Source organism: Nicotiana sylvestris, chromosome 3, assembly GCF_000393655.2.
Source record: "Nicotiana sylvestris chromosome 3, ASM39365v2, whole genome shotgun sequence".
NCBI lineage: Eukaryota > Viridiplantae > Streptophyta > Magnoliopsida > Solanales > Solanaceae > Nicotiana > Nicotiana sylvestris.
Genome location: NC_091059.1, coordinates 199773604 through 199800939, shown reverse-complemented (window position 1 = coordinate 199800939; position 27336 = coordinate 199773604). Strand labels below are relative to the sequence as shown.

General features: G+C 36.3%; 3 protein-coding genes across 5 annotated transcripts; 1 reads left to right on the top strand and 2 right to left on the bottom strand.

Moving 5' to 3' along the window:
- Positions 1-5560: 5560 nt before the first annotated feature.
- Positions 5561-8069, bottom strand: LOC104224184 (protein FAR1-RELATED SEQUENCE 5-like). Its single transcript, XM_009775771.2, has 5 exons — positions 7928-8069; positions 7551-7755; positions 6851-7401; positions 6066-6676; positions 5561-5863 (listed from the first exon to the last, which is right to left on the bottom strand). The coding sequence occupies exons 1-5, from the start codon at positions 8067-8069 to the stop codon at positions 5561-5563; spliced, it is 1812 nt and encodes a 603-aa protein (XP_009774073.2).
- A 1676-nt stretch (positions 8070-9745) lies between these two features.
- On the top strand, positions 9746-10877 carry LOC104224183 (transcription repressor OFP14). Its single transcript, XM_009775770.2, has 2 exons — positions 9746-10208; positions 10385-10877. The coding sequence occupies exons 1-2, from the start codon at positions 9796-9798 to the stop codon at positions 10875-10877; spliced, it is 906 nt and encodes a 301-aa protein (XP_009774072.1). The 5' UTR covers positions 9746-9795.
- Positions 10878-12629: 1752 nt separating this feature from the next.
- LOC104224182 (regulator of telomere elongation helicase 1 homolog) lies at positions 12630-25619 on the bottom strand. Of its 3 annotated transcripts, none has more exons than XM_009775765.2 (23): positions 25417-25619; positions 24420-24676; positions 24106-24254; positions 23838-23919; positions 23617-23764; positions 23340-23496; positions 22841-23017; positions 22189-22316; positions 22008-22053; positions 21728-21869; positions 21481-21635; positions 21281-21372; positions 21082-21189; positions 20934-21002; positions 17896-17982; positions 17427-17486; positions 17204-17319; positions 16722-16779; positions 16528-16633; positions 14975-15039; positions 14291-14884; positions 13374-13519; positions 12630-13289 (listed from the first exon to the last, which is right to left on the bottom strand). In XM_009775765.2, exons 1-23 carry the CDS (start codon positions 25516-25518, stop codon positions 13208-13210), a joined length of 3126 nt encoding a protein of 1041 aa, XP_009774067.1. In that variant the 5' UTR covers positions 25519-25619; the 3' UTR covers positions 12630-13207. The 3 variants fall into 3 exon arrangements, with proteins under 3 accessions (XP_009774067.1, XP_009774068.1, XP_009774071.1); XM_009775766.2 differs by having other exon boundaries at positions 21281-21348; XM_009775769.2 differs by lacking the exon at positions 14291-14884.
- Between the last annotated feature and the right edge of the window lie 1717 nt (positions 25620-27336).

Here is a 27336-nt window from a genome sequence, read left to right as displayed (position 1 = left end):
TATTTTGGTAAAATGTGGTGTTGTCCTAATTTTGTAGATTCTTTGTCTCAATTTTGTAGGTTAATTGGAACTGTGACTCTTAGACAGTGTATAAATGTAGTTAGTTTGTAGTTGATGTGTAGTCTGATGGTTAAATTGTAGATATGATATTTTTTATTGTAGCATGTATAGCTCATATATTTAACTTCATTCTAACTACAGTTAATCTACATTTATGTGAGATACTTGAAGTGATTGTTTTGTAGATTCTTTGTCTCAATTTTGTAGGTTAATTGGAACTGTGACTCTTAGACAGTGTATAAATGTAGTTAGTTTGTAGTTGATGTGTAGTCTGATGGTTAAATTGTAGATATGATATTTTTTATTGTAGCCTGTATAGCTCATATATTTAACTTCATTCTAACTACAGTTAATCTACATTTATGTGAGATACTTGAAGTAACTTTTTTGTAGATTCTTTGTCTCAATTTTGTAGGTTAATTGGAACTGTGACTCTTAGACAGTGTATAAATGTAGTTAGTTTGTAGTTGATGTGTAGTCTGATGGTTAAATTGTAGATATGATATTTTTTATTGTAGCCTGTATAGCTCATATATTTAACTTCATTCTAACTACAGTTAATCTACATTTATGTGAGATACTTGAAGTAACTGTTTTGTAGATTCTTTGTCTCAATTTTGTAGTTTAATTGGAACTGTGACTCTTAGACAGTGTATAAATGTAGTTAGTTTGTGTGGGTAGGCTATTCTTCTTCTAGTTATATTTTGTATTTGTTATGTAGTTATATGTAGATTACTGCTTCCTTTTTATGCAAACTACTAATGTTCATTAATTTTATATTTTCTACAGAATGGACCTTACTTTGCACAACAAAATTTTGATTATGGTGTGCTTAGATTCCACAGTTTGTGTGATCCTAGCATACCTAGCCAGATACAAGCTTTACTCTCTCCGAATGCTTTAAGGGTTTTCAAAAAAACTTGTTTTGGTTACTTATTAGGTCTCCCCACAATCTGTATGCAAAACCAATCACTTCATCTTTTGATGAAGTATGAATTGACAAAGTCTACTAACTCATATTTTTCAGTACTATTTAAGGGTGAAAAATTGAATTTTTCCTTGAGAGAATTTGGGTTGATAACTGGTCTTAATTGTGTGAATAAGTTTTCAGACTATGGTTACACTTCCACCTATGTTAGCCCTTTAATGAATACATATTTTCCGAACAAAGAAAGGGTTGAGAAATGGCATTTGAAAAATGTAGTGACTAATAAAGCATGGGCAAACGATGTGGATGCGGTGAAGTTGTGCATTCTTTATATGTTGGAATTTTTTGTTTGTCCTTCTGATAAAGACCATGTGACTTTCATAGACAAGTTTATGTTCTTTCTAATAGAGTCTGGTAATTTTGAGTCATACCCATGGGGTATCAAATCCTTCAAGCAGGTTATTGAATCTGTCTGACATCGTCTTAATCCCCATGTACATTCTTATCTGATACGGGGATGCTCATTAGCCTTGCAAGTGTGGCTATATGAGTGTTGCTCGTCCGTCAGCACCGAGCTTGCTACGAGATGTTCTGAATCTATACCTCGCATTTTAAGATGGTCAGCTACAAAGGGGCAGATTTGGTTAACTGCAATTGAAGAGAAGATGATCAAGCCTGAGTGGATCAAGGTATTTTTTTCCACTTTTGTATGATGCTACAATTACATTCATAATAACTACATTGAATCTACATTTTTTTTGTCACTTGAATTAACTGTTATTTTCATCATTCAGTTCACAAACATGATTGAATCTGGAGAAGAGCTTGGAGTGCTTAATCTGCCAGACAAGATTCAATATGAAGATGAACATGGTGCTCAACCATCACATGTTCCAACTGCTGCTTCTCCATCATTTAAACCCAAATATACAGATTGTCAAGAGGATATTAAATCTATCAGTAGCAAACTCAGGAAGTTGGAAAAGGGGATTGTGCAGGTATTATGAATAACTACAATATATTGACATAATTTGCTACATTTTGACTTCATTACATAACAATTATAGTATGTTATACATTGTAGTTAATTTGTGGTATAAATCTATAACAATTATAGTTTGTTGAATTGTAGTGTAACTGTAGCAGTTAGAATAAGATTACCAACTAATTATATATTTAATTTTTAGGTTGATGGAAAGTTAGATGCCTATAAGAAGGTTGTTTTTTAGGAACTCTCAAGCCTTCGAGAGTTCATAGATCAATCTTTGAAGGGTGTTATGAATGTGATAAACAAGAGGTTTGATTTGGACGAGTCAAAGGTAAGAATTTACATATAATTTTGTACTAAGACTAATTAAGACATATGAATAAAGTAGTCTCAAATATTCCCCAAAATTGTAGTTTGCTGGTAGTTCAACAAAAAATAATTACCAACATCAAGGAGAGAACAACCAGCAATTCCAGTTCAATGCTGGTGATCAACTGCATGGAAGCACAAGCAATACAGGTATCTACAAAATTCCTACATACATATCTACAAAATTCAAGACAGCATTATTTAATTATACTAATCATTTTTTTACTATGTGTTGCAGCTACAATTTCTCCAGAACATTTTCAACCACATGTTGACTTATATCCTGACTTCCAAGAAGCAGCTGAGGCATATAAAGCAGGTACAGAACCATTCCTTCATTACAATAAGGTTTTTATGCAAAATTTTAATAATTTACACCTTAACTACATATTCCTACATATATCTACAATTCTCATTTCCAATTATTCATTCAAGCTGAAGTTTCAGCAGAACATATACAAGGAAATATTGAGGAAGAACCAGTAATTGATGAAGTAGCTGAGGCACAACAAGTAGGTAATATATTCTCTATATTCTCTATAACTCCATAATATTGTTCATAACTACATAGATCTACATTTATCTACAGAAGGTGAAGTTCCACAGTCGCCAATTCACGGTGTGACTGTGACTGAAGTTGTTCCTGAAGGCATTGATAAAAAAGTTGTTCCTGAAGGCATTGACAACAAAGGTTTGACATTGGATGACTTTGAGCTGCTAGAAAACTTATCACAGTTGGTCATGTATGGCGAGCCCATACCAGATGAATCAACCCTTGTTCATCTCGGAAGAACCAGGCAACCGGGAAAACATGCACGATCACCTTTCACATCTTTGTATAGTTTTGGAGGCAGCACATCTGTTGGACCTAAAAATATTTACCTCAAGCACCCCTTCACAAGTGTCATAGGTGAAAATAGATCCTGAATTGACAGAAAGGTTCACCAACTGGTTATACATTCGTAGTGATAAAGTATCTAGGAGGTATGAGTGCTTCATTTTACACTGTCTGTTCACCATTTTTATACTTTAAAATTGTAATTCATTTTGTCAATTTTTTGTATTTGATATTTTTTTGTTATTACAGGAGGAAATATTACTTTTCCAAGAAGGATAACCAAATCAAGCCTTGGTTGGATTTTGGTTGTGAAAAGATTGATAAGAAGGACTGGTTTTATGCCCTTGCTCACCCCGGACAAGTCATCAATAACACAGTAAGTATAAAGAAAAGAATCATTCACAATAGGAATTGACATAGTTAATGTGTAGTTATTTTATAGTCTGATGGGTCAATTGTATATATAGTACTTGTTCACTATGGTTCATACAAACTACAATTAAATTACATTTTGTGAGGTACTTGGACTAACTGTTATATTTCTGTAGTTATAGTGTAGCTAATTTGCAGCAATCTGTTAGAGTTTTTAATAAATTCAAATTGTAGTTAATCTGTAGCTGTTTTGTAGACAAGTGTGGTTACACCGTACCTTATTGTATATGTTTATTCTATTTTGGCAGCACATTGATGTTATTATGTATTATCTGCGAAAAAGAGGCAAATATGGCCCCAACAATAATACTAGGTTCACAACCACGGATTGCTTGTTCAAGACAAAGATTGAAAGAATCTATGACAAGTTCATAAGTTCTCCACCGGAACAAAGGTATTCGGTTGTTAAACCCGAGGATGATGTTGGAGAATATATTCTTGGGTACAGAATTCTTGCTAATGTTGCCTGGGATCTTGTTGACTATGTGCTCATACCTGTGAACCTTGTAGAGAACTTCCATTGGTTGTTGCTAGTTTTTGACATAAAGGACAGACAACTTTATGTTTATGATTCCATGGTGAGAGCAAACCGTCATAAAATAGTTGAGACATTGGTTGACAAGTTTTCAATCATTATCCCTCTGTATTTGTCATGCACTGGTTTCTATGGTAAACGTAAAGACATTAACTTCAAGACCACAAAGGCATACATCGAGAAACCAGTTACGGACCCTCTCGACATACAATGGATGGTTGCTGAGATTCCACAACAAAAGGAAGGCTCAGTATAAAAAAATAATCTCCCTTTTTATATGTTTAATTATTTTATTTTAATCATTTGTTATATAATGAAAAATTCTCATCTTATGCAGCGATTGTGGTGTATTTGTGGCTGCATTTGCGGAGTATGTTAGCCTTGGAGATTTGGCAATCCCAAAGGAAGATCTTTCTGATATTGACCAACACCGTAGACGCTATGGAGCTCTACTGTGGGACTATGCAACAAAGAAGCAAGAAGATGGGTCAATCAGTGAGAGTGAGGTTACTGGCAGGCTAGCAAGGAGGAAGGGTGCTCCGGCAAAAAACGAGAGGACTAGAGTGCAACGAAAGAAGAAATAGACTATTGTGTTCCTAGTTTGGTCTGTGAAATTTGGTAGTTGAATTGGAAAACAATGTAGGAAATATGTCGTTTTGGTTTTCTACAACACTTTTTGTTGATTACATTATACTCGAGTACTCTGATTACATTTTTACAGCAACAGCTTTGTCTTACAATTTGACTTTAATCTTCAAGTTATTTTTATAAATACCTTCAAGTGCCAAGTAATATCTGTATATAACTGTCATTTGTTACACAGCATAAAGATAAAATAAATACAGGAATCATATAAATAATTTAGCCATCTTTTATCAACAAAGTTTATCAAAAAAATTCAATTTATCTACATTTAAACTACGTTAAACTACATTTTAACTACAACTCCTCTACATATGAATAACAGGACTACAGTTCTAACACAGTTAAACTACATATTCACTACAATCTGGATACAATTTACGTTGAATGCATTCTTTATTAATATCAGTTTTTTTGTATACAGTAAATATTAAAGTTTAACTATTCTATAAAAAAAACAACTTTAGATGCTTGACAGAATACATAAAAACATAAATAGTGCAGATACACAAATTGATGTTTATACTTCTTATTCATCTTCAAAAACTTAAACAATTACACAAGAAAATCCGATAATTTGAGCTCACTAACATTTATTTTGAATAACTATTCTAACTACATGATATTCATTTCTTTTTCGGCGCATTCTTGCAAGTTCTTTTGTTATGCCCTTCACCTCCACAATTGCCACATGACACCTTGTATTTCTTTGACTTTATTTCATCAAATGTTTTATATCTTTCCTTGTGAGGTCTCCCTGGCTGCCTTTTATCTCCCCGCCGGTGGCTTTACTACCTCATCCAAAATATGTTGTGGCACATCCCATTTGCCTTCATCAGGAAGAGGATTTACTGGCATTTCATAGGTAAGCAGAAGGCTCTTCCTTGTGTAATACGGAGAGCAATAGTTTTCGTATGTTTCATTCCTATGCCTTAATGCTGCCAAAGCATGCGCACATGGAAGTTCATCAAGTTGGAATTGTCCACAGCTACATTTTTTATTTTCTAGACGCACAATGTACCGCTTCACACCATCTAACACAGTATGTATATGATCTGTTGAAGCCCTCACCTACAATTGAAGACCAAACAGAAATAATAATACATCAATCATTAAAATGGATTATCAACAATTTACCTACAAATCAGCAACAAATATATTACAGCTCATCTACAAACTATTATTACCGACAATTTGACTACAGTTTAACTACAATCTGGAAACACTGCAGCTAGTACTTTTTTGATTCTACTGCAACAAAAAAATATCTTACCCTTAGTTTCTGAGATAATGTACTGTTGTCTTCCAATTCTTTGTTGTATTTGTGACCAAGGTATGTGAAAGTACCCTTTACCTTCGATAACTTTTCTTTTGTCCAACGTTCAAGAAGAGTCCTCATATACTCAAATATATCAAATATTGGCAGCTCTCTTGCATCTTTTGTTACAACATTCAACGACTCGGCAATGTTTGACGTCATAGTAAAAGTTCTATTCACCGTTGCATGTACTCTTGACCATCTATGATAGCCAATATCATATAGGTAAGACTTTACACGCAGGTCTACCTCTTCAATCTTCAACATCCTTTCATTAAATTCATCCAGAGTGTATGACCGTGCTGTAGCAAAGTACAATTCATGTAATTGTAGATGTCCCTTCTTGAATTTTGACCTTATATTTGTCCATATATGCCACATGCAAGAGTAGTGTGCCATGCCCGGATAGACAACTGATGTTGCCTTCAGTATACTCTCATGCCTATCTGAAACAACACACATTGAAGGTCTTTCACCATATGCCTCCTTGAATTGCTCAAAGAACCACTTCCAAGACGCGTCGTTTTCAGAATCAACCACAGCATATGCCAAGGGAAAAATAGTACCTACATTTTTAAGACATAAAATATGATTAAATAACAACTACAATATATATTGAGAATATAGACAAGTTAACTACATTCTTTTATATAACTACAAAATAACTACAACATAACTACAATTTAACTGCATTTTAAAGACTGTCTACAAAATAAGTACAAAATTATTCCATTAATTACCTGCTGCATCCATGGTGCTTGCTGTCAGCATAATCCCCCTGTAGGCTGACTTTAAGAATGTCCCATCAACCACTACTACCGGCCTACAATGTTGCCAACCATTTATTGATGTACAAAGAGCAACAAATGCGTATAAGAAGCAATCATCTGCTGCCTTCTTCAATTTAACAACAGAACAAGGATAATTCTTCTCAAGAATATAAAAATATTTGGGTAATTTGTTGTAGGAGTCACACGGATTCCCTCTCAAAAACTGTAAAGCTTTTTCCTTTGCTCTCCATGCTTGCATGTAGCTTAGGTTCAGTCCATGTTCGGATAACATGTCAGTTTGTATGTCCTTTGGTGTGTAAACAGTCTTAGGATCACAATACTTTGGAACGACCATGCTACCAAGTACTGCTGCAGTACGTTTGCGCTGTATGAATGTTTCGTCCATTAGGCAGCATGTGTGTTGACGGCTGAAACTTCTTATCTTGAACATTGTCGAATCATTAATTGACGTTGCCTTGAAATGCCATTTACAGCTTTCAGCAACACATATAAGCCAGTAGCTACAAAAGAAATACAATATTTACACAAATTTATGAAAAAACTACAATTAACTACAAACTGACTACAATTTAACTACAATTTATAAAACCCACCTATCTTCAATCATACATTGATTTTGCTGATATATTATCCACAAATAACTACATACCTTCTATGACTAGATCTTTTTACTCTGAACTGGAACTTGTGCATCACTGAATAATTCTTCATTGCAGCAGCTACTGTTTGCTTGTCCTGATAAACTTGTCCTTCTTCAATATATGTTTGCGTAGATTCAGTTATTATTTCACTTTGATATTCCTCTATAGCTGGTGAGGATGGAAATTCAAGTAAGTTTAGGGATCCAGACGAACCTGCAAACAATAAATTCATAAATGTAGTTTCTATGTAGATAATTTTGAAAGCAACATTGCTTTATCCTTTTCAGTACTATGTGAGCTTTGTAGTTTAATTGTAGGTAATTGTAGTAATATTGTAGATAACATAGTAACACCATAACTCTCTGCAATGTCGAATCAAACATACCTGCACTGGTGCTTTCATTGTTGATTGCCAATTCCATATTGAAATCTCTTACGCTTATACATAAAGGATACGAACCTAAGTTTTTATTCTCCTTTTTGGTTTCCATGTACACACGAACCCCCATATCATTCCTAATCTCCATTGGAGGACAATTCTCGTTCACAATGTATTTGATTTCTATAATTTATCTGATGTATCAATCGATAATTGTTCTGCAATTGTAGAACTGAGAATTCCGTAGCTTGCATTATCATCTACCACAATGGCATCAACTTCAAAATCTCTAAATCTGCCATAGTTATCCCAATTACCATTCGATTTCAGCATTATTGGGATTTTTGACATGATTTCGTGTAGTTGATAGGAAAAAAGACGAAGAACAGATATAGTTTCTACAATTTGAATACTGATATCGACGAAGAGCAATTTTGTACAATTTGAGACGAAGAACAGATATAGTCTCTCTTCAGTAATTGTACAATTTGATTGCGTTTTTTGTTGTAGCTGATATCAACAGAGATCTCTTTCTGTTGAGGAAGGAGAGAATTACGCAACTGGTGCCTTCATCAGGAAGAGAGATCTCCTTCAGTTTCAAAATTCGAATAAAATCGTTAACAGAATCACATCAGATCTGGTGCCTTCATTTTAGGGCTTTTTTAATGGCAAAATCTACCTATTTTTGGATTGGTATATAATTTGTAGTAAAAGTGTGGACTACACGGGTAAATAACAAATAATGAACATTTTTGGTAATAAGATTTGATATATGGTATAGATAGGTAAAAATCTCATTTCTAAAATCAAAGTACAGCGTTAAGCAATTCACATTTCTCTCTCGCGCTTAATAGTCTTTCTCTGAATGTTCTTTGACCAAATTAGTTTTTGTGCATCATCCAAATATTACCATACTACTAATTAATAGTGGCAAAATAGTTAAAAGAAAACAATTAATCATCCATATTATTCATTAAAAAATGGGTTGGATAATGAACTTTTTAAAAACGGATCAAATATGGATAAGAATCAATTATCCATTTAGAAAATGGATAACCAATGGGTCTAACTTTTACATTTGTAATTTTAATAATTTTATAGTTTATATTCCACTATATTCATGATCGGCAACTAATTAACGCTGATTTATTAATTAATGTAAATGACAAAAGAAGAAGTCAAATTAAATTAATGTTGCAACATGCTGTGTAGCAAAGATTCTTTCGTCCCTGTTAGTTAATTACTACGTACATAAATGCCAAGGAAGTTTCGCTTAAGTTGCAAAATAGAAACTCTTAAGGTCTTTGAGGTAAGGGGTACAAATCAAGTGAAAGCTAATTTTACTTGTACCTATCTATTTTTCCCTCTTTATAATTACTTCTAATCATACTATATTACATTTGAGTATTTGTATTTCATTAGCTAAAATTTAGAAAGAAAAAAATGCACACACCCTTAACAATTCCAACTATACTTTACAAATTACTCTGCTTTGTTTCAAACTTTCAGCTTCAAGAGAATCTCGGGCTATTTGTCAAATAGTAGGACTAAACAAAACAAAATAAAATAGAAAATTGCGATTTAATGCACTTCTAAATTAAAAAATAAGCAAAGACAAAAGCTTAGTACGTTTCTTCGCAATTAATAACCATCCATTAATCACTTCATTAAACTGATCAATTAATTATGTTTAAACCGTTTCATCTTTGGCATTTATTTATTTATTCATTCTTCTTCTTTTTTTGAGACAAGCCATTGATTTCAGCACTCACCTATTAATTTATTTATCTTGTAAAAATAAAAGTACACCAAATCCTGCTTCTATTAAGTTACACACAAAGCAGAGAAAGTGCAAAAACAAAGACATCAACATAATGCCTAAGCAACTTCAAAAATCTCTTTCAGATTACCTCTCAAAGATCAAACATAAACCCTCCCCACAACCTCCTAATTCTTCCGTCAATAAGACTCTCTCATCTTCTACTAGCTGGTTGCTCCGTGGGTGTAGACACCCCAAAACGCCGTCGTTCTCGGCCGTTCATCGCAAAGAAAAGCAAGCACAAGGCAAAGATGACGCTGCTACACTTGCAGATATAGATCGTTTCCTCTTTGAGAACTTCAAATCCTTTTATTCTAAAGATGATGATAGTGAAGTCGAAGTCAATACTAGTAATAAACCAAATAACAACAACAACAACATCGTGAAGAAAGGCAAGAAAGAAGATAATATTGCTCCAAAGAAAGAAGAAAATGCAGGAGCTTCAAATTCTTTGTTCGAGTCCCCAAGGTATATACATTTGCATCTAAAAGCTTTTACTATTCCCTTCGATTCGTAATAAGTGACAGTGAAATTTGAATGACCTACTTTAATTTGTACCTTCTTCAACGGTGTGACAATCTAATCTAAAAATGTAAACCATCAGAGAAAATACATTTTTAATTACTTAATTATATTTTCAACAGATATGTCATACCGCCATCAAATATTAGCGGGTCTCGTCGGTTTTTTGTGGCACGTGGTTCGTCAAGTTCCCTAATTGAAGAAGCTCGGACAAGCGTGACAGTTTCAGACGACACTGGATCAACCTCAGCTACGACAAATACTACTTCAAATGATTCATTGGCAATTAGTACCTCTGATGGATCAAAGGAAACACTGAGTGCAAATGATTTTATTACAGTCGTAACATATTCTCCAAGTCCGTACGATGATTTCAGGCAATCGATGCAAGAGATGATGGAGGCGAGGCTGAATGATCAAGGTAAAATCAATTGGGAATTTATGGAAGAGCTATTGTTTTGTTATTTTAATTTGAACGATAAGAAATCGTACAAATATATACTTAGTGCGTTTGTGGATTTGATCGTTGTTTTGCGTGAAAACTCCGGCAGAGTACCGGTGATATCACGGAATGGTAGATCATTGGGTGGGGAATTAAACCAGGGGAAAACGTAACGTAAGAAACTAGTCACATGTTTAATTTTGAATTACTAGTCAATGTATTGACGGGGAAGCGCATTGTTCCTTTTGTTGCTTCACATGCAAATATTAATATACTATTTATTTTCGTCGTGTCACTTTATTTAAGATTGAAGTTAAATCTTTTGTTCATGCATGGGTTTAGGTTAAATTTTATACACTGTCACTACAAAAAGAAATTCTATTGTATCACCTAATAAATGGAATTAGTAACTTATAGAATAAGTCGAGTAACTTGCCACACCATATTAAAATGCATGAAACCTTCCAGCCGGGGCGGATCGAATCGGAGTTTCCTTAGGTAGCCACCGACCTACAGTTATCCTTAAACTTTCGTGCTTGATGGAGAAGAAGCGAACAACATTTTGTCAATCGGGGAAGGTTTTTGGTGACAAGACCTGAAGATATCAGAAGTGAGAATTATTTCATGTACTAACAGTGTAAACAACATTTACACGCGGATCATTTAGAAGGTAATTACAAGTAACTCTACTTGGAGCTTAAAATAAATAATATGTAAGTAATACTATATTATAACAAGTTAAATTACACTAACAATACAAAAATTTATTACTGTACATATTTTGTGTGTATATAAATCCAAAATATAATGATACTTTTGACTTTTGTCGCAAGGTAAATCCTTTGCTAATTCGCGAGCTTTCCAGGTCTCGCGAACATCTAGAATTCCCTTAGTCTATGCTATCCTCTACTTTTATTTTAATTGATTCTATTTTTTTATGTTGGGGCTAGGACTGGGCATATATCGGGTAAAACCGATAATCCGAACCGTTAATTTTTTATTGGGTTATCGGTATCAGGTTATTGGATTAACGGTTCGATAATTGTTTAAATTTTTTTTACTATTGGGTTATCGGTTCGGGCTTCGATTTGCCAATTTTGTTAATGAGTTAACCGATAACCCAATAAAAATTAATAAAATTATGACTTTATCCTTAAGTATATACAAATGCTAGGACTTCAGTTCATTCTCTCCTATTCTTTCTCAACCCCACTCTTCAGTTGTTTCATCTTCATTCTTCGTAAACCTTACTAGTTACTCCTAGCATAAGTCTTTAGTATGTTATATGTGAATTCTTCTCTTTTTTGCTTAACTCCGGTGAGTTGTCTTTTCTTTTTTGCTTAACTCTAAATTTAGTTATCTTATCGGGTAAACCGATAACTGAACCGATAATTGAACCGATAATCAATTAATCAATACCCGATAACCGATATCTTATCGGTTCGGTTATCGGTTTATCAAATTTGTAAACCGATAACTATATACTAAACTGATAGTATTCATAACCGAACCGAACCGACCGATGTCCACCCCTAGTTGGGGCGCTGGAACCTGGAAGTAACTCTTTTCTTATTTTTATGGAGTATAATTTATCGAAAACAAGCCAACCGCTCTCGGATATTCATTTGCTTGAACTGCAATAAATCTCAAATCGTATAATATCTAAAAAAATATTAACATAATCCCATAAAATTTCAAATGAATGTCAAGACAAACGAATCAGCAAAAACCACACGGGATACTAAACCATGCAATACACAATTAAGACCATAAAATGGAAACTATTAACATAAAGATTCACATCGATCAAAAGGAACATGTGGGCAACTTCACGAGAACATTGTGAAAGGTGGAAATGGCAGTTGTCCATGCACTTTCCAAAAATATAGTCCAGTGCCGCAAATACGAAAAGAAAAGGGGGAATATGAGTCTTTGAAAGGTTGAAATTCCCCGTCGAAAAAAGGGACGGGTCAAATAAATAAATAAGTTGCCACTTACAAGGCCACTTGGCCTCTACACAAATTACACGCCTCTTGAGGATTAAGTGGCCTCCAAACCAGGTGCCTATGGAGGGTACACCAGTTCGCAATTTTTTCATTCGGAAACTTATATTACATGGAAAGGACAATGAGAATCCAACCCATACAAATTGTGTGGAACACTCTCATCAATACCACTAAACTATAAGCCTTGTTGCTCAATTCGTGATGTTAACTCCCAACAACTACAGGGCAACCCACATTAAGATTCTGTACACTGCTTGAACCACACTGTCAAAGGCCCAGCGGACCATGACAAAGCTCCCCTGAGATAAATGGCAGGGGAGGTGGCGTTTTCCTTGTAGTATGGTATCATAAAGCCCTTCACAAGCATAGCTTCTCTTTTTTCCTTTGCCTAATCGGCAGCATGAACATACTGTTCACTGACTGACTTTGTGGCTGTGTGCATGCCTAGGCGCAGCAAGGATTTTTCTCAATGAAGACTTAGACTTAAGTAGGATGACTCATAAGCCAGCTACTTCATGATTTCTTTTTAAATATTGATCATACAAAGAATGGTACTTCGCAGGAACATAATCCTTGAATCTGCAATATAACCAACAACTAGATTGAAATGAAGATGCTTGCTCAATTAACGGATCAGAGAATAGTTAACTGTACAGATCATACCTGTGAAGGAGGGGTATTCTATCAGGGAGAGAAAATAATCTGGCAATGGATTGAAGAACTTGGCCTATCTTCATTGCTTTAGACTTGAGCGACTTCATATACCCCACGAATTCATGGTATTCTGTATCAGTAAGCTTTTCTCGGACCTGCACAGGAAATCACGATGGAAACTCTCAACTAATAACCCCAAATTTTGGGTTATAGATTTAGATGTCTTTGCCAGTAGCAAAAGATAAATTTAAGCAGACAGTGACAATGTCAAGCCAATGCAATGCCATATAAAGTGGAAATGTATTATATTACTTCTGCTCCAAAATTTTGTCAACTCGGTTCTTTAGCAAGTCACACTTGTGGACTCACCAGTAGTAAGTCATTACTTAATGTAACAGAATTTCAGGTTACCTGTGAAACCAGAAACTGAAAAAAAAAAAAAGTTTAACTGGTCAAGATGTAGAGATAAACAATAGTTAAGCACCATGATTTTATACCTTTTCCTATATCAATCAGCAAATTGTTTTCAGAAGAGAATCAACAGAACAGTAAAGGCGACACCATAGATTAAATAACTTCGGGATTTATGTAATATACAAATGCAATTTTTAGTTGCTCACCATCAGTGACACTAAATTGAGATAGACCAAAATACACAGAAATGGCACAACTGCGGCTAAAGCAGGTAAGACAAACTATGTCCTAGCATGCTAGTAAAAGATACATAAGAGGTTGATAAGGCAAGAATAAAGTTCCAGCACCTACAACAACAACAAACCCAGTATAACCCCATAGGTGGGGTTTGAGGAGGGTAGTGTGTACGCAGACCTTACCGCTACCTGGAGAGGTAGAGAGGTTGTTTCCGATAGACCCTCTGCTCAAGAAGAAGAAAAAGCTGAAGAAGAAAGAAGAGTTCCAGCACCTACCTGAACAAGAAAAGCTGATCCTTTCTTCTCCTCATTATTGCAAGGCACAGAGGTATCAATGCCATCTTCATTTTGCAGGTCAACTAAACCTGCAGTCTTTCGTGATGTCATCTCATTTTCAAGCAGGTCTGTTCTATCTAATTTAGTGTTTTGTGTACTTCGTTCCTCAGAGTACTGTGACTTCTTATTCTTCAATATATAGCTAGAGCCACTTTCTGACAGCAGGTGATGGGCAACTGAGGAACGGCCCGGACTATCATGAGACTTCCGAGAATGATCTCTTTGACAATCAGGTCCTGTTAATGTTAGCCGAGGCCTCTTCAGAGAACAAGGTGCAATAACATCTTCTGGTCGTTCATCAGACAATTCATGTTTCGTCAAGTCAATTATTTTCTGCTTGCTAATTAGCATTTCTTTTCGTCCAGGGACCAACAAATTACTTGCATGTTTTATGGCCAGATTCTTAACTAGCTTATCAGACCTAAGAGATGACTTATTAGCAGGAAGTATGTCTTCCAGACTGCCAAGGCTGTTGCCTTGCTTAACTGAAGAAGATAATTGATTAGTAGAACAAGGAAAATCCACTGATGAGTCCTAAGAACACAATCAAGTGAAGAAAGGAATCAGAAAATGTGCATTACTGTTGTATTGACTTCAAAAGAAGCAGACACTGTATTAGCTTACCAGAGAGGTAAAAAGCTTTTCAAAGTGAAGTTGAGGTTGAGAGCTTCCTATTCTCTTTACTATTTCTGCAAGAGAGAATAGATAATATATATTGAAGAATAACCAGAATCAATAGGTAACAACAATGGCAATCATATTTGATAACAATTACAAATTTAATTACCTCAGGGAGGGCTGTTTTATTTGACTCAACTAATGAAAGAAGGACGCAGAGATACACATAGTTTAACTAAATCACTGAGTATAGCATTTTAATAACATGAAAAAGAAAAGAACAGGTTGTTGTTGTTGTAAAGCAACAACAACAATAACCTATAGACTACAAAGTTGGTATAAGCACCAAGTTATGTGTCATCTATGAGCTTGAACAGATTTAAACGAAGTTCCAGTTGAGGGTTGAGGTGCGTTCAGTCAACTTAAACAGAGTGAATAACCAAAAAAAGATGACTTACGCAATCATTGTTAATTTGCAGTCTTTTATAAGTTACACCAAAAGTTAGGCATTAAATTTAAACAAAACTCGTTTACGAAGCTTGTCCAAAAGATTCCATCAATTGACTTAGCACATCAAAGATATTGTGTATCCAAAACAAACATACATCATCCAATATACTCAATTATACATGAAATGAGAAATCAACCGTCAATTAAGAAGGCAACACATATTTGACAGTAATATCAGAAATTTTTATAAACTCTACTAGGGAGCTGGCATTAGGTAACAACCAAACTAAACCAAATTTTGGTATTAGGTTTGTTCCCAAAAAAAAAAACATGAGTGCAAATGCGAGTCGTGAGCTAACTACCTATTATAAACGCAAGCTAAAGAGCATATCATCAAATTAATGATAAGAGATAAAATAGATTAAATTCGCTGTGTACACTTTGTCCCAAGAAACTATTATGTGAATAGGCTCATTCATCAGTTCTTTCAGAATGAAGTTTTACTAGAGACAATCAGGTCATGGAACTTTGGCTCTTCTGGAACACAACTCAGGTGGTGTATGCATAGCACACATAGTAGAAGGATAAAATAGGGATCAATTACAGGCTTACTCGTGCACAAAGTGCTCCCCGCAGTTGCCGCTTGGGGGAGAGAATGCTAGAGAAGAGATTATTAAGCGCGTGCACACATTCCCATTGATTAGCTTACTTTTTCAGTTGAACCAAACAAAATATCAGGGTTTTTTCTTCAATGCTCAAACCAAACCAAAAACCGACAAACCAGACTGAACTGCTAATTTGAGTTCAGATTCTTTTTGGGTTTCAACCAAATGCTATAACCCAATACTATGAATAAACACGCCAAAATATCTGAACCATAATTAAACAGAAAAATCAAACCAGTTGTGAGAGCAACCTTTGATCTAAAGAGATCTATCTGAATAAATCCTCAAGTATTGTTAACCTAGTACTGTTCGCAAAGAATACAACCATGTATCATCAAGTGAGCTAGAATGTTCAGGGAAAATGGCATCAGTAGCTACAAGCAAGAGAGTGCAACAATAAGCCAAAACAGGGTAATGTGGTTTTCTTTAACTAGTGATACTTACCCTTGTCATCTGATTGCATCAATTCTAGTTTTGTAGGGCCACGAATTCTTCCATCACGAAAAAAGCGAGTCAATGAAAAAACTACTTCCCCAAATTTGGAATGACACTGGACAGTCAAAAGAGAAGCAGACACTCTTTAGAAAAAATAAAATAAAAACAAAAATAGAGCAAAATACCAATTCACACAAATCAACCTTGATATGGGGTTGTATCCAACGTGATACTTGTGACTGCCGGTTGGAGTATGTGAATCTGCTCAAGATAAAGGAGAAGTTAAAGATATATGCTTCAAGAATTGATAGGTCGCTCTATGCAACAAGCAGAATGATGACCAAATGACGCACAGTAACAACTCTAATTCCGCAAATATGATGTAGGTGACTCACCTATCACTAACTTCCTATTTGTTGAACTGATATAGCTGACTCATGGCAATGCTTTTAATTCCAACAGTATGAAAGTGTACGTGGGTGTATATACATATATTCGTTATCAGAATGTGCTTAAGCAATCACAACCAAGTCCTTCAAATATCCTATCCTGAATCACAGCTTTGACTAAGTTGTAAGCATGTGATATTTCATTACAGCTTATAGCAGCATTCTGGTCAAATGTATAAGGGCAAAGGAGCCAATATATGACAGCAATTTGGTGAAAAATTCAAACTCATAATGACCTTTCATCACAAAAAATTATTGCTCCAAAATCATGTCTATGACGAATGACACGACCCACAGCCTGATTTACAGCCCTTGATGCTTGTTGAGTATACCAGTCTTCTCCTGTTAGGACCTGTCACATCACTTTTTAGTTTGAACACGCTCAGCCCTTGGGGAAAGGTGGGTACAACAGGAAACATGCCCATAATTAACTAAACAACTCTTCAATTTGACCTGTACCTTAGATCCAGTTGATTGCAAGTTCATCTGTTGATCCAGGAATTCACGTTTCAAACGAACCTGATTCGGACATAAGATGCACAATGTTTCATTTAATATTTGTATGAACAGACAACAACGTGGAGGTGACAACTGACTAAGTTCAACACATTTTTTTATCAGACAAGTGCAACACATTTTTCTCCTAAGGAAATTAGAGCCTCAGATCAAAGTTTTCAGATGAACCGAAGATCAAATTACTCCATCCCCTGGGTTGCTTTCATATATTAAGACAAACAAAATGACCACAAACCAAATAATATCAGGAAGGAAGCTAAATTAAAAACATTAGTTGTTGAAGATGATATGTTTGGATGCAAAGTGACTGAAGATGTAAGTTTTTTATCTAAAAAAGAACTAGAAGACACTTGAATCAGGGAACAATTCCGACGAGAAAATTGACACAATGGCAGTAAGTATGTTCACAGACCTTAGGATCAGTCCTTGTGGCAAAGGGGATGCCAGTGATCAAAACAGCTCTACCAGCATGGTCGGCAAAATCCAGTCCCTCACTCACCTATTGTACCAAACAACCATTAATGAGGAAACATGGTCAAAGGGTGCCATTTATAACATCATCATCAATTATCTAGGATAACCTGAATGTATACCATTATATAAGAGCTTGGGAACATATATGTATTAATGTTTTACATTTCAACCTTTAAAAAAATTTGGTTGTTCCTCTAATACATTTGACACATCTTTTATGAGATAACCAAGTTGTCTGCTTCATTGTATGTAATAGCAACAATAACAACAACGACCCAGAGAAATCTCACTAGTGGGGTTTGGGTTGGGTAGTGTGTATGCGGACCTTACCCCTACCCCGAGGGGGTAGAGAGGCTGTTTCCGAAGAACCTCGGCTCAAGAAGACGAAAAGATGATGAAAAGAGGTAATATATCAGTACCATCAAACTATAGGAAAAAAACAGCATCACAAGAACCAGAAAATAGATGAAAAGCAAAACAATAACCAGTAGATAAAGCCCAGTACTAAGAGAAACGAAAGAGTGGTGTGAACTCAAAATTAACCACTAGCAGTCTAAGACTAAATACTAACAGACTAGCCTCACTCTGGACCGCCGTAGAATTATGCACAACTACCCCTAACCTACAACCTTAAAGCTCGACCTCCACAACTTTCTGTCTAGGTCCATGTCCTCGGTAATCTGAAGTCGCGTCATGTCATGTCTGATCACCTCTCCCAATACTTTTTAGGCCGCCCTCTACCTCTCTTCGTACCCACCAAAGCCAGCCGCTCACACCTCCTTACCGAGGCATCTGGGCTTCTCCTCTGAATGTGTCCGAATCATCTGAGTCGTGCTTCCCGCAACTTGTCATCCATGGGGGCCACACCTACTTTCTCCTGAATATTTTCATTCCTAATCTTATTCATCTTAGTGTGCCCGCACATCCACCTCAACATCCTCATTTCTGCTACTTTCATCTTTTGGGTATGTAAGTTCTTAACTGGCCAACACTCAGCCCCATACAACATGGCCGGCCTGACCACCACTCTATAGAACTTACCTTTGAGTATCGGTGGCACTTTCTTGTCACACAGAACTCCAGACGCTAACCTCCGCTTCATCCATCCCACCCCTATACGGTGTATAACATCCTCGTCGATCTCCTCATCCCCATGTATAACCGACCCAAGATACTTGAAACTGCCCCTCTTGGGGATGACCTGTGATTCAAGCCTCACGTCCAATCCCGCTTCCGACGGCTCGGCGCTGAACTTGCACTCTAGGTATTCCGTCTTAGTCCTGCTCAACTTGAAACCTTTGGACTCAAGGGCTTGTCTCTAAACCTCCAGCCTCTCGTTGACTCTGCCTCGCTACTTATCAACCAGAATTATGTCGTCAGCAAATAACATACACCATGGCACCTCCCCTTGGATATGGTGTGTCAGTGCATCCATCACCAAGGCAAATAGGAATGGGCTGAGCGTCAACCCTTGGTGCAACCCCATAACAACCGGAAAATGCTCCGAGTTACCTCCTACTGTCCTAACCCGAGTCTTAGCTCCATCATACATATCCTTAATCACCCTAATGTAAGCAATTGGCACACCTTTTGCCTTCAAGCATCTCCATAGAACCTCTCTAGGAACCTTGTCATACGCTTTCTCCAGATCAATAAACACCATGTGCAGGTCTTCTTCCTATTCTGTACTATTCCACCAACCTCCTAATAAGGTGGATAGCTTCCGTGGTAGAACGCCCTGGCATGAACCCGAACTGGTTTTCTGAAATAGGCATCGTCCTCCTCACCCTCACTTCTACCCCCCTCTCCCAAACTTTCACGATATGACTCAGTAATTTGATACCCCTATAGTTGTTACAGCTCTGGATATCACCTTTGTTCTTGTACAGCGGAACCACCGTGCTCCACCTCCACTTCATTGTATGTAATAGCAAATAACTTAAATTTATAAGTTCAATGAGTAACGTCCTTTTCTTCACTAGGAAGTCTCCACAACTAAGTTAGATATTTTCTCAATGTATAAATGTGATAAGTTTGTTAAAACAGTGTGCATAAGGAAATAAGAAATGTGGTCATCTAAGCTTTCCCACTTCCAAAAATTTTTGGAAGAAAAAAAACATAGGTTTTCCCTAGTAAGCAGAAATAATACAACTTACCTTACAGATAAATGTCTCTAAGAAAAGCAGCAGTCATCCAGTGAAGTGCTATGGTTGTCAAATTAGCATACTTTGGCAAATTCGCTTTCTTTCGTTTTTTAATGACTGACACATAAGTTAGCTTGCCCAATCCCAATTGTGCTAAGAGGTTTGAAACTCGAAGGAGTATGGGCCCACACCCTCTACCCTGTCCCACTTAAATACCAGGCTTTAAGTCAATGGCAGCATTCAAAGTCGTAATGTGCGGCCTAATCCACACTTCATGTGTTGCATCCTCACCGCTGAACCAAAGCCCTGGGGCCATATTCGCTCAAAATATTTGTGGTGGAAAATGTAATATTCAATTTAAACAAGCCATGAAACACCTCCATAAGCAAGTTCCTAAGTATCCTTTAGTTCTCTGTATCTACATCACATACTAATTAACCCAGCATAAAGTTTGTCATAAAGCCATCAGACCCAGATTGAACATCAAACTTAAGCAACAATATACAGGTACAAGCTCAAACAGCTTTGATAGAAACTTGAGGTACGAAGTCACAGTCATTTCCTGAACCCCTCCAAGAATCATAATAGCATATTGCCACAACAATCATCTTTAGGATCCAAGCAGCAGCATAGGATGGCTGGATAGAATATTGATTCAACACTGGCAAAATTATCCATCAGGTCAAAGTGCTACTAGTTAAACTATGTTGAGGACTTCCAGAAGCATCTCTTACCCACAAATAAAATGAGCTTGCAATTAAAAGCTCAAAACTCAACAGCTATAAATTCTGCTATCAAAAACTATGAAAAAAAATTTAAAGCAGAAACCTACTTTTCCCCGACAGACTGCAAAAAACACAGCCCCAGATGCTGATTTGTCCTTCAACTTGGTCATATAGTCCTGTCCAAGCCCAAAATTTCTGAGTCAGACATAAACACAGAATGGATAAAAGGTAAGTTACAAAAATTATATGGCATACTTCAATTGCTGTTGGAAAAAGAGAAGATTGTCTTGGTTCAACGACAGGCAGCTTGTATTTGCATATCCTTTCCCATATTGTGCTCGAATCCATTGAGTTTGAATGCCCCTGACAATTTTCATAGTGCAACATTAGGCTCAGAGAAATCAATGCCAAGCGGATGCCTGTTTTCATATGTTCAAAACTTCAAGATCCTTACCGAAGTTTTCCAGGAGCCAATGCATTGCTCCAACAGGTAATATGAAGGAAAAAATACAAGAAGTCCATCTGGTACAACACGAGCAAAATTGACTGAAGCATAAAATCAGAAAAGAATAACGTCCATCAGAAACATTATCTGGAAATATCATCAGTATTTCACAGTTATGCATACACCACGCAGCATCACATTCTTCATACCAATGGCATTCCCAAGCTCTTGCTTGTATTCAATAGAATCACGAGTCCTATATGATGAGTTGAATGTATAACCAGAAGGACCCATGGGTACAACACCAGCCCATATCTGATTGTCTGATATAACATGAGGGTTCTCTAAACGAACTGGAAAATCTCTACAAGCAGCAGAAAGGAAAAGAGATTGGAAATCAGAATTCATGCCAGAACAAAATGTAAGTAAAAACATTTTTGGATAAATTGGACTCACAACTTCAATTCCTCAGCAAATGAATCCATCGGAGATAATGTGCCAGAAGTCAAAATGATAGATCCAACACCTAATTTGGAGAACTGCTCCATTGCAATACCTGGATTGAAACACCACCAGCTCAGTGTTCTAGATGCCTTTCCTGCAGTACAAAATCAATTAAAATTATGGATGGGGAAGGAAGAGGGTTAGTGGTTAAGAAAACAAAAAACTATGGAGTACACAAGTATCCCAAGAACTGATGTTATTTTTGCACTAAGCCAACGGTAAATTTGACTACCTTTAAGGGAATCTATGCCACCTCCTTGAACTTCCTGAACATGAACCTGATAAGACGTGAAAAAGCTTCAATCAGACAACCTACTGAGAATCAGAATTTAGTACAATCGCGTAAGTCCCCAACAAATCATTTTTCAACCTGCCAACCAAAGAAAAAAGGGACACATAATCTCTTAACTTACACGATAGTATTGGGCATGAGGGTTTCCATCATTCCTGAAAATCATTTGTAGAATGTCACCCATGCTTTCCAATCTACAGACCGTGCTTTTTGACTTGTTTGTTTTTCCATCCTCGGTAGTGTTTGCATCTGATTAGAGGAGCAAGAATACAGTGATTTCAAATGGAGAAGCATCATACAAGCTACAAAAACTATAAAACACGATATCACTCCTGGCTACAAAAGCTAGAAACAAACCCAAATTTTTTCTGCCCCACTTCATTTCATGGAACACATTTTTTTTAATTAAAAAAAAAGGTAAACGAGTGAATTCCATCACACAAAAAGGGGTTAAACCTTGGTAAACAGAAATGTACATTAGCTTCTGACACAATTCAAATTTGGCACATCATAAACGTTAAGCGCATGTTCCAAAAAAAATAAAACTAAGATAACAATACATGTTTTCCCTATGAAACCAACTTCATGACCAAATTTTAACTCTAGTTTAACAATTTTCGACCACTAAACCTATAATGAATGAATCGAAAGCTAAATTATTAGTCTTCATGCCAAGTTAAACAGCGATGCAAACAAACCTTTCACTCCAAACTCCAAAGTAGATCTGATACATGGTAAACTACATTCATAGGGTCAAGGCAGTAAGAACTCACCTTCTTCAAGAAGTACAGTTGCTTCCTCAATTATATCAATGAGCATGTTGGCAGTTTTCTGTGTGATATTTAGATCAGCAAGAAACTCATAAATGTATGGCCCAGGCTTCGTGAAACCCAACTCTTTTGAATCAATGGACACTTCAGCAATTTTTTTCTCAAGCTTCAAAAGAAGTGCTGCATGAGATGCACACTGTTAAAGAGTAAGTGACACCCATATACTATTACTACCTCAGATACAAAGGAGTTAAACAAGTGAATTTAGTATAAAATGACCGAGAGGAACAAACACAACAAAATTGAAGTAACGAGCAACTTGATTGAACTCTAATGAGAAATGTCTCTTAAATTGCAATAATCACTTACAGACGTCTTGAACAATTAAAGGCAATGCACTATAAGCTCAATACCCATGAATAGAACTTTATCAAAAAATACCCACGAATAAAAACATGTCTAATTGAACTATCAAAATTTTATTCAAAAATTAGCGATTTACCTCTGAGAATAGCGAAGTTATCTGGATTACATGATTTGTCACTTGAGTTCTCCCTCCTTGCTATCGAAAGGTCTATACAACTTTTAGCTTCAGAAATGCAAGCTGTCAGAAGGCCAGAAGAAAGGTCAAAAGAGGCTGCATCAGCACACAAGCTTTCCTGGTCAAAATGGAAAACCATCAAATAAATTAGAATTGAATCTTTAATTACAATAGAAGCATGACACAAGGGTGAACATTCTAAGAAAATACTGGCATGACAACTGAAGGTGCAATTTACCAAGTTATGAGCTTCATCAAATATAAGTATACTGTTTGTCCACTGAATGTTCAAAGATTTTCTGTATCCGCGATCAATAAGATAATTGTAAGGTGCAAATAATATGTCCACAGTCTTGTGAAGTTCTCGTGATACATAATACGGGCACCTATAAAGAAAACAAAAGTGAGTCCACATCATACTATCAGCATTCAATGGCAAGACTTACAAGAAAAACCTACGGGCCACTGCTTCTTCCTATGTTGACCAAATCCTCTATGTCAATAGGCTCCTCTCCTAGACTAGGATTAGTCTTCATGAACTCTGTACATAATAAAAGCATTAACAGTCATAATTCACCAAGCATAGTAAATAACAAAAAAAAAGTTACTTATAAGTTTAGATACACAATCACCTTTTATATTATTGTATTAGATCCAAAGTATACTATCATTTGTCCAGCTCAATTATGAAGAATTTGAGTGCAAGTTACTAAATGTGCTAATGTACCTGCAACGCGAGAAAAATGGCCACAATAACGCTTTTTGCGCTTTTTGCAAAGTGCATGGCAGGCATTTGTCTGTGTTTTTCCACGCAGCAGACTCACTTCTTCATGAATGCACAGTTGTTCCCGAGATCCTAAGACTACCATTTTTGGCCTATACATCACATTATATTGACAGAATCAGATACCTTATAGCATATGCAGATCTAAAGTATTGCAAATAAGTAACCCTTTTAAGAACATGCTAACATAGTTGGTCAACAGTAAAACATAGTGCTAAAGCCACCTGTTCAATAATGCACTCACAATCTAACTCTACCTGTAATTGGTCCTCTTTAACTCTTTCACCACTTGTCGAATTTGGCTGTGTGTGCGTGATGCATATACAATATTCGGTAATGTTGAGGATTCAGATTGAGAAGACTCATCTGACTGCTGGCTACTGGCAATACGGTCTCTTATTCCACTCTTCCGGACTGAGAAACCCCCCAAACTCTTCCTCCAAGCCAATGTGGCACAAAGAAGACACAGGGTCTTTCCAGTCCCGGTTGGGCTCTCAAGCAATGCATTACATCTCTGCCACATCACAAGCATTCATTCAGTAAAACAACAAGCTTTGAAGACTACAGGGGGGAAATGGGAATACAGACATGGAACACACTTCATGTTTACTAAGGTAATTTCAATTCTAGAAATATATTTTGTCTCTAGCACCTGGGATGTTGCTTCTACTCTTCACGAAAAATGTAGTCGCACAGCTGCTTACTGTGAACATACCAAATTGATGTTACCACAAAGTGGCGAAGCCATAGTTAAGGAAGGGGGTTCAATTGAATCCTCTTCGTTAGAAAATAGTACTGCACAAAAGCTGTGGTGGCAAAGATAGCTCAAAAATTGTTTTAGGTCGCAGATTCTAATTTTTTGAATCCCCTTGTAAAAATTCCTGGCTCCGCCACTGGGCCGACTATGTGCGATCAAGAAGCTACAACAATGAGGGTGATGTTCCTTATTCACATCAACAGAAGCCCCATTGAAACAATGATCAAGGATCTAATGTCATATGGTGACTAGTCGAAACATTAACTCACAAAATACCGGGTCAAGAATCAAAATTCAGCACAAAAAAAGAAACTTTTTTCACATTCCATCCAAAATAAAGTCTAGGTGTTTAGTTGATTGTTAACTTCAGCAACTAATTTCCAAGATATCAGCTGAATATGGTATATATTAAGGATGAATCAAAAATTCAACTTAGCATTGGGAATAACGATACCCAAAATTTATAAAAACAATGAATGATTAAGGGAGACATATACATTTTGAAGGGACTGAATGACTTTTTCCATGTACGTGATCTGGCAATCGTAAGCCTCGTAAGGGAAATCGACATCGATACCCCTAATCTTGTATGTCGGCATTTTCTCGAACGAGCTGAATGCGAGGATTCGCTTCGACGGAAGAGTCTTTCGCTTCTGATAAACCCTAGGACTGTATCACATTGCAATTCCTGCGATGTTTTCCCGCCATATTCTTGCATCTTTTGGGAACAATACGGTGTCGTTCTGATATGTTGAAACGTTAGGATGTTTCCCTTGACCTTTTATTGTCAGCTTACTTACGTGGCAATGGACACGCTAATATAATGGCCAAAATTTTACGTGAAATATCGAAAAAGAATGACAATAAAATAGTTTCCAATATTTGGATAGATTTAAAATAAATATAATTGTAATCAATTTTAATCTTTTAAATTTATCAAAGCTAAGCATTTTTAGTCTTCTTCAAATATTTAATAAACTTTTTACGTATCTGTGTCAAGCACAATTCATTGAGTCTGATCTTGTCCAATCCCGACACACATCATAACCCATTAGATGGCATGCCCGATCAAATTTTGATTGTTTATTATTGAGAGTGAATAAATATGAGCATACAGATGCTTGTCCCTTCCAAGTGTCGTGGTTTTCTAAATTTAATAGATAATAAGTTATTTTTATATGTACCTTCTAATGTGAATCTCCAAATTGCACCTAACTTCAAATCGCACCCTACTATGGATTATGGACTATAAAATCTAGTCTACGGCTTTTGAAACTTTCTCTCTCTAGAATGTGAGCTCTCATCTCAGGCAACTGATATGGCGAGGAAAGCAAAATCTGGAGCAGGAAGGAGTACAGTACAGCTCAATACAACTAGAAGAGACCTAAACAGAGTGCCACAGTCATCGGAAACGAGGAAATTTAGGAATGTCAATGCAATTCAAGGCATAGCACCACTGAATCTAGAGAGAACACTGGTGTCAACATCAACAATGGTGGAGAACACGCCGATAACGAAATCCTGAGCAGAGCAGATGGAGGAGGAGGTAAGTGATTCGGAATCTAGTGGGAAACACAGCCATGCAAAAAAAAACACCAAAAATGGAGGAAAAATGGAGTAGAATTATAGGGAAAGGGAAAAATACTGAAGGATATAATCTAACTGGGAAGGGAGGGGAACAAAAGAAAGGGAATGTGAAAATCACAATGAATGATATTAAGGATGAGATAATATACTGGAAATCAGCTGATATTTGCTATGTTTTAGGATCAAATCTTCCACAAACAATTATGTAAGGATACTTTAAACGAGTATGGGGATCACTGGAAATTGACAAAATCACTCAGGTGAATCGTGGTGTTTTCATAGTAAGGTTTCACTCATTCGAGAATAAATAGAAGGTGGTGGAAGAAGTGATTAGAATGTTTGATAAAAAGCCAATGGTGGTTAAACCATGAAGATCGGACGTCAAATTTAGCAAACAGGTGGTTGATAAAATTCCTGTGTGGATTCGATTAATGAATTTGGACATTAAGTACTTGGGGGAAAATGCTCTAACAAAAATAGTAGGGCTGATAGGCAACCCATTGAAAGCAGATAGAGCAACTATGCAAAAACAATTATTACAATTTGCAAGGATTTTGGTAGAGGTTGAACCAGATTAGAATTACCAAGACATAGTCATGTTTGAAAATGAATGTGGAGCAATTATAGAGCATGAGGTAAGATATGAATGGAAGTCAATCTATTGTACAGCATGTGGCAATTTTGGGCATGCCATTAGTAAATGTAGGAAGCAATTAAGGCGGGACAAGGAAGGGGAGATAAGCACCAAAGGAATGGAGAACAATAATCAAATAGATCATATGGGGAAACCAGAGAAACAATAGCAATTGGAAGCAAGGGACAATAATCCA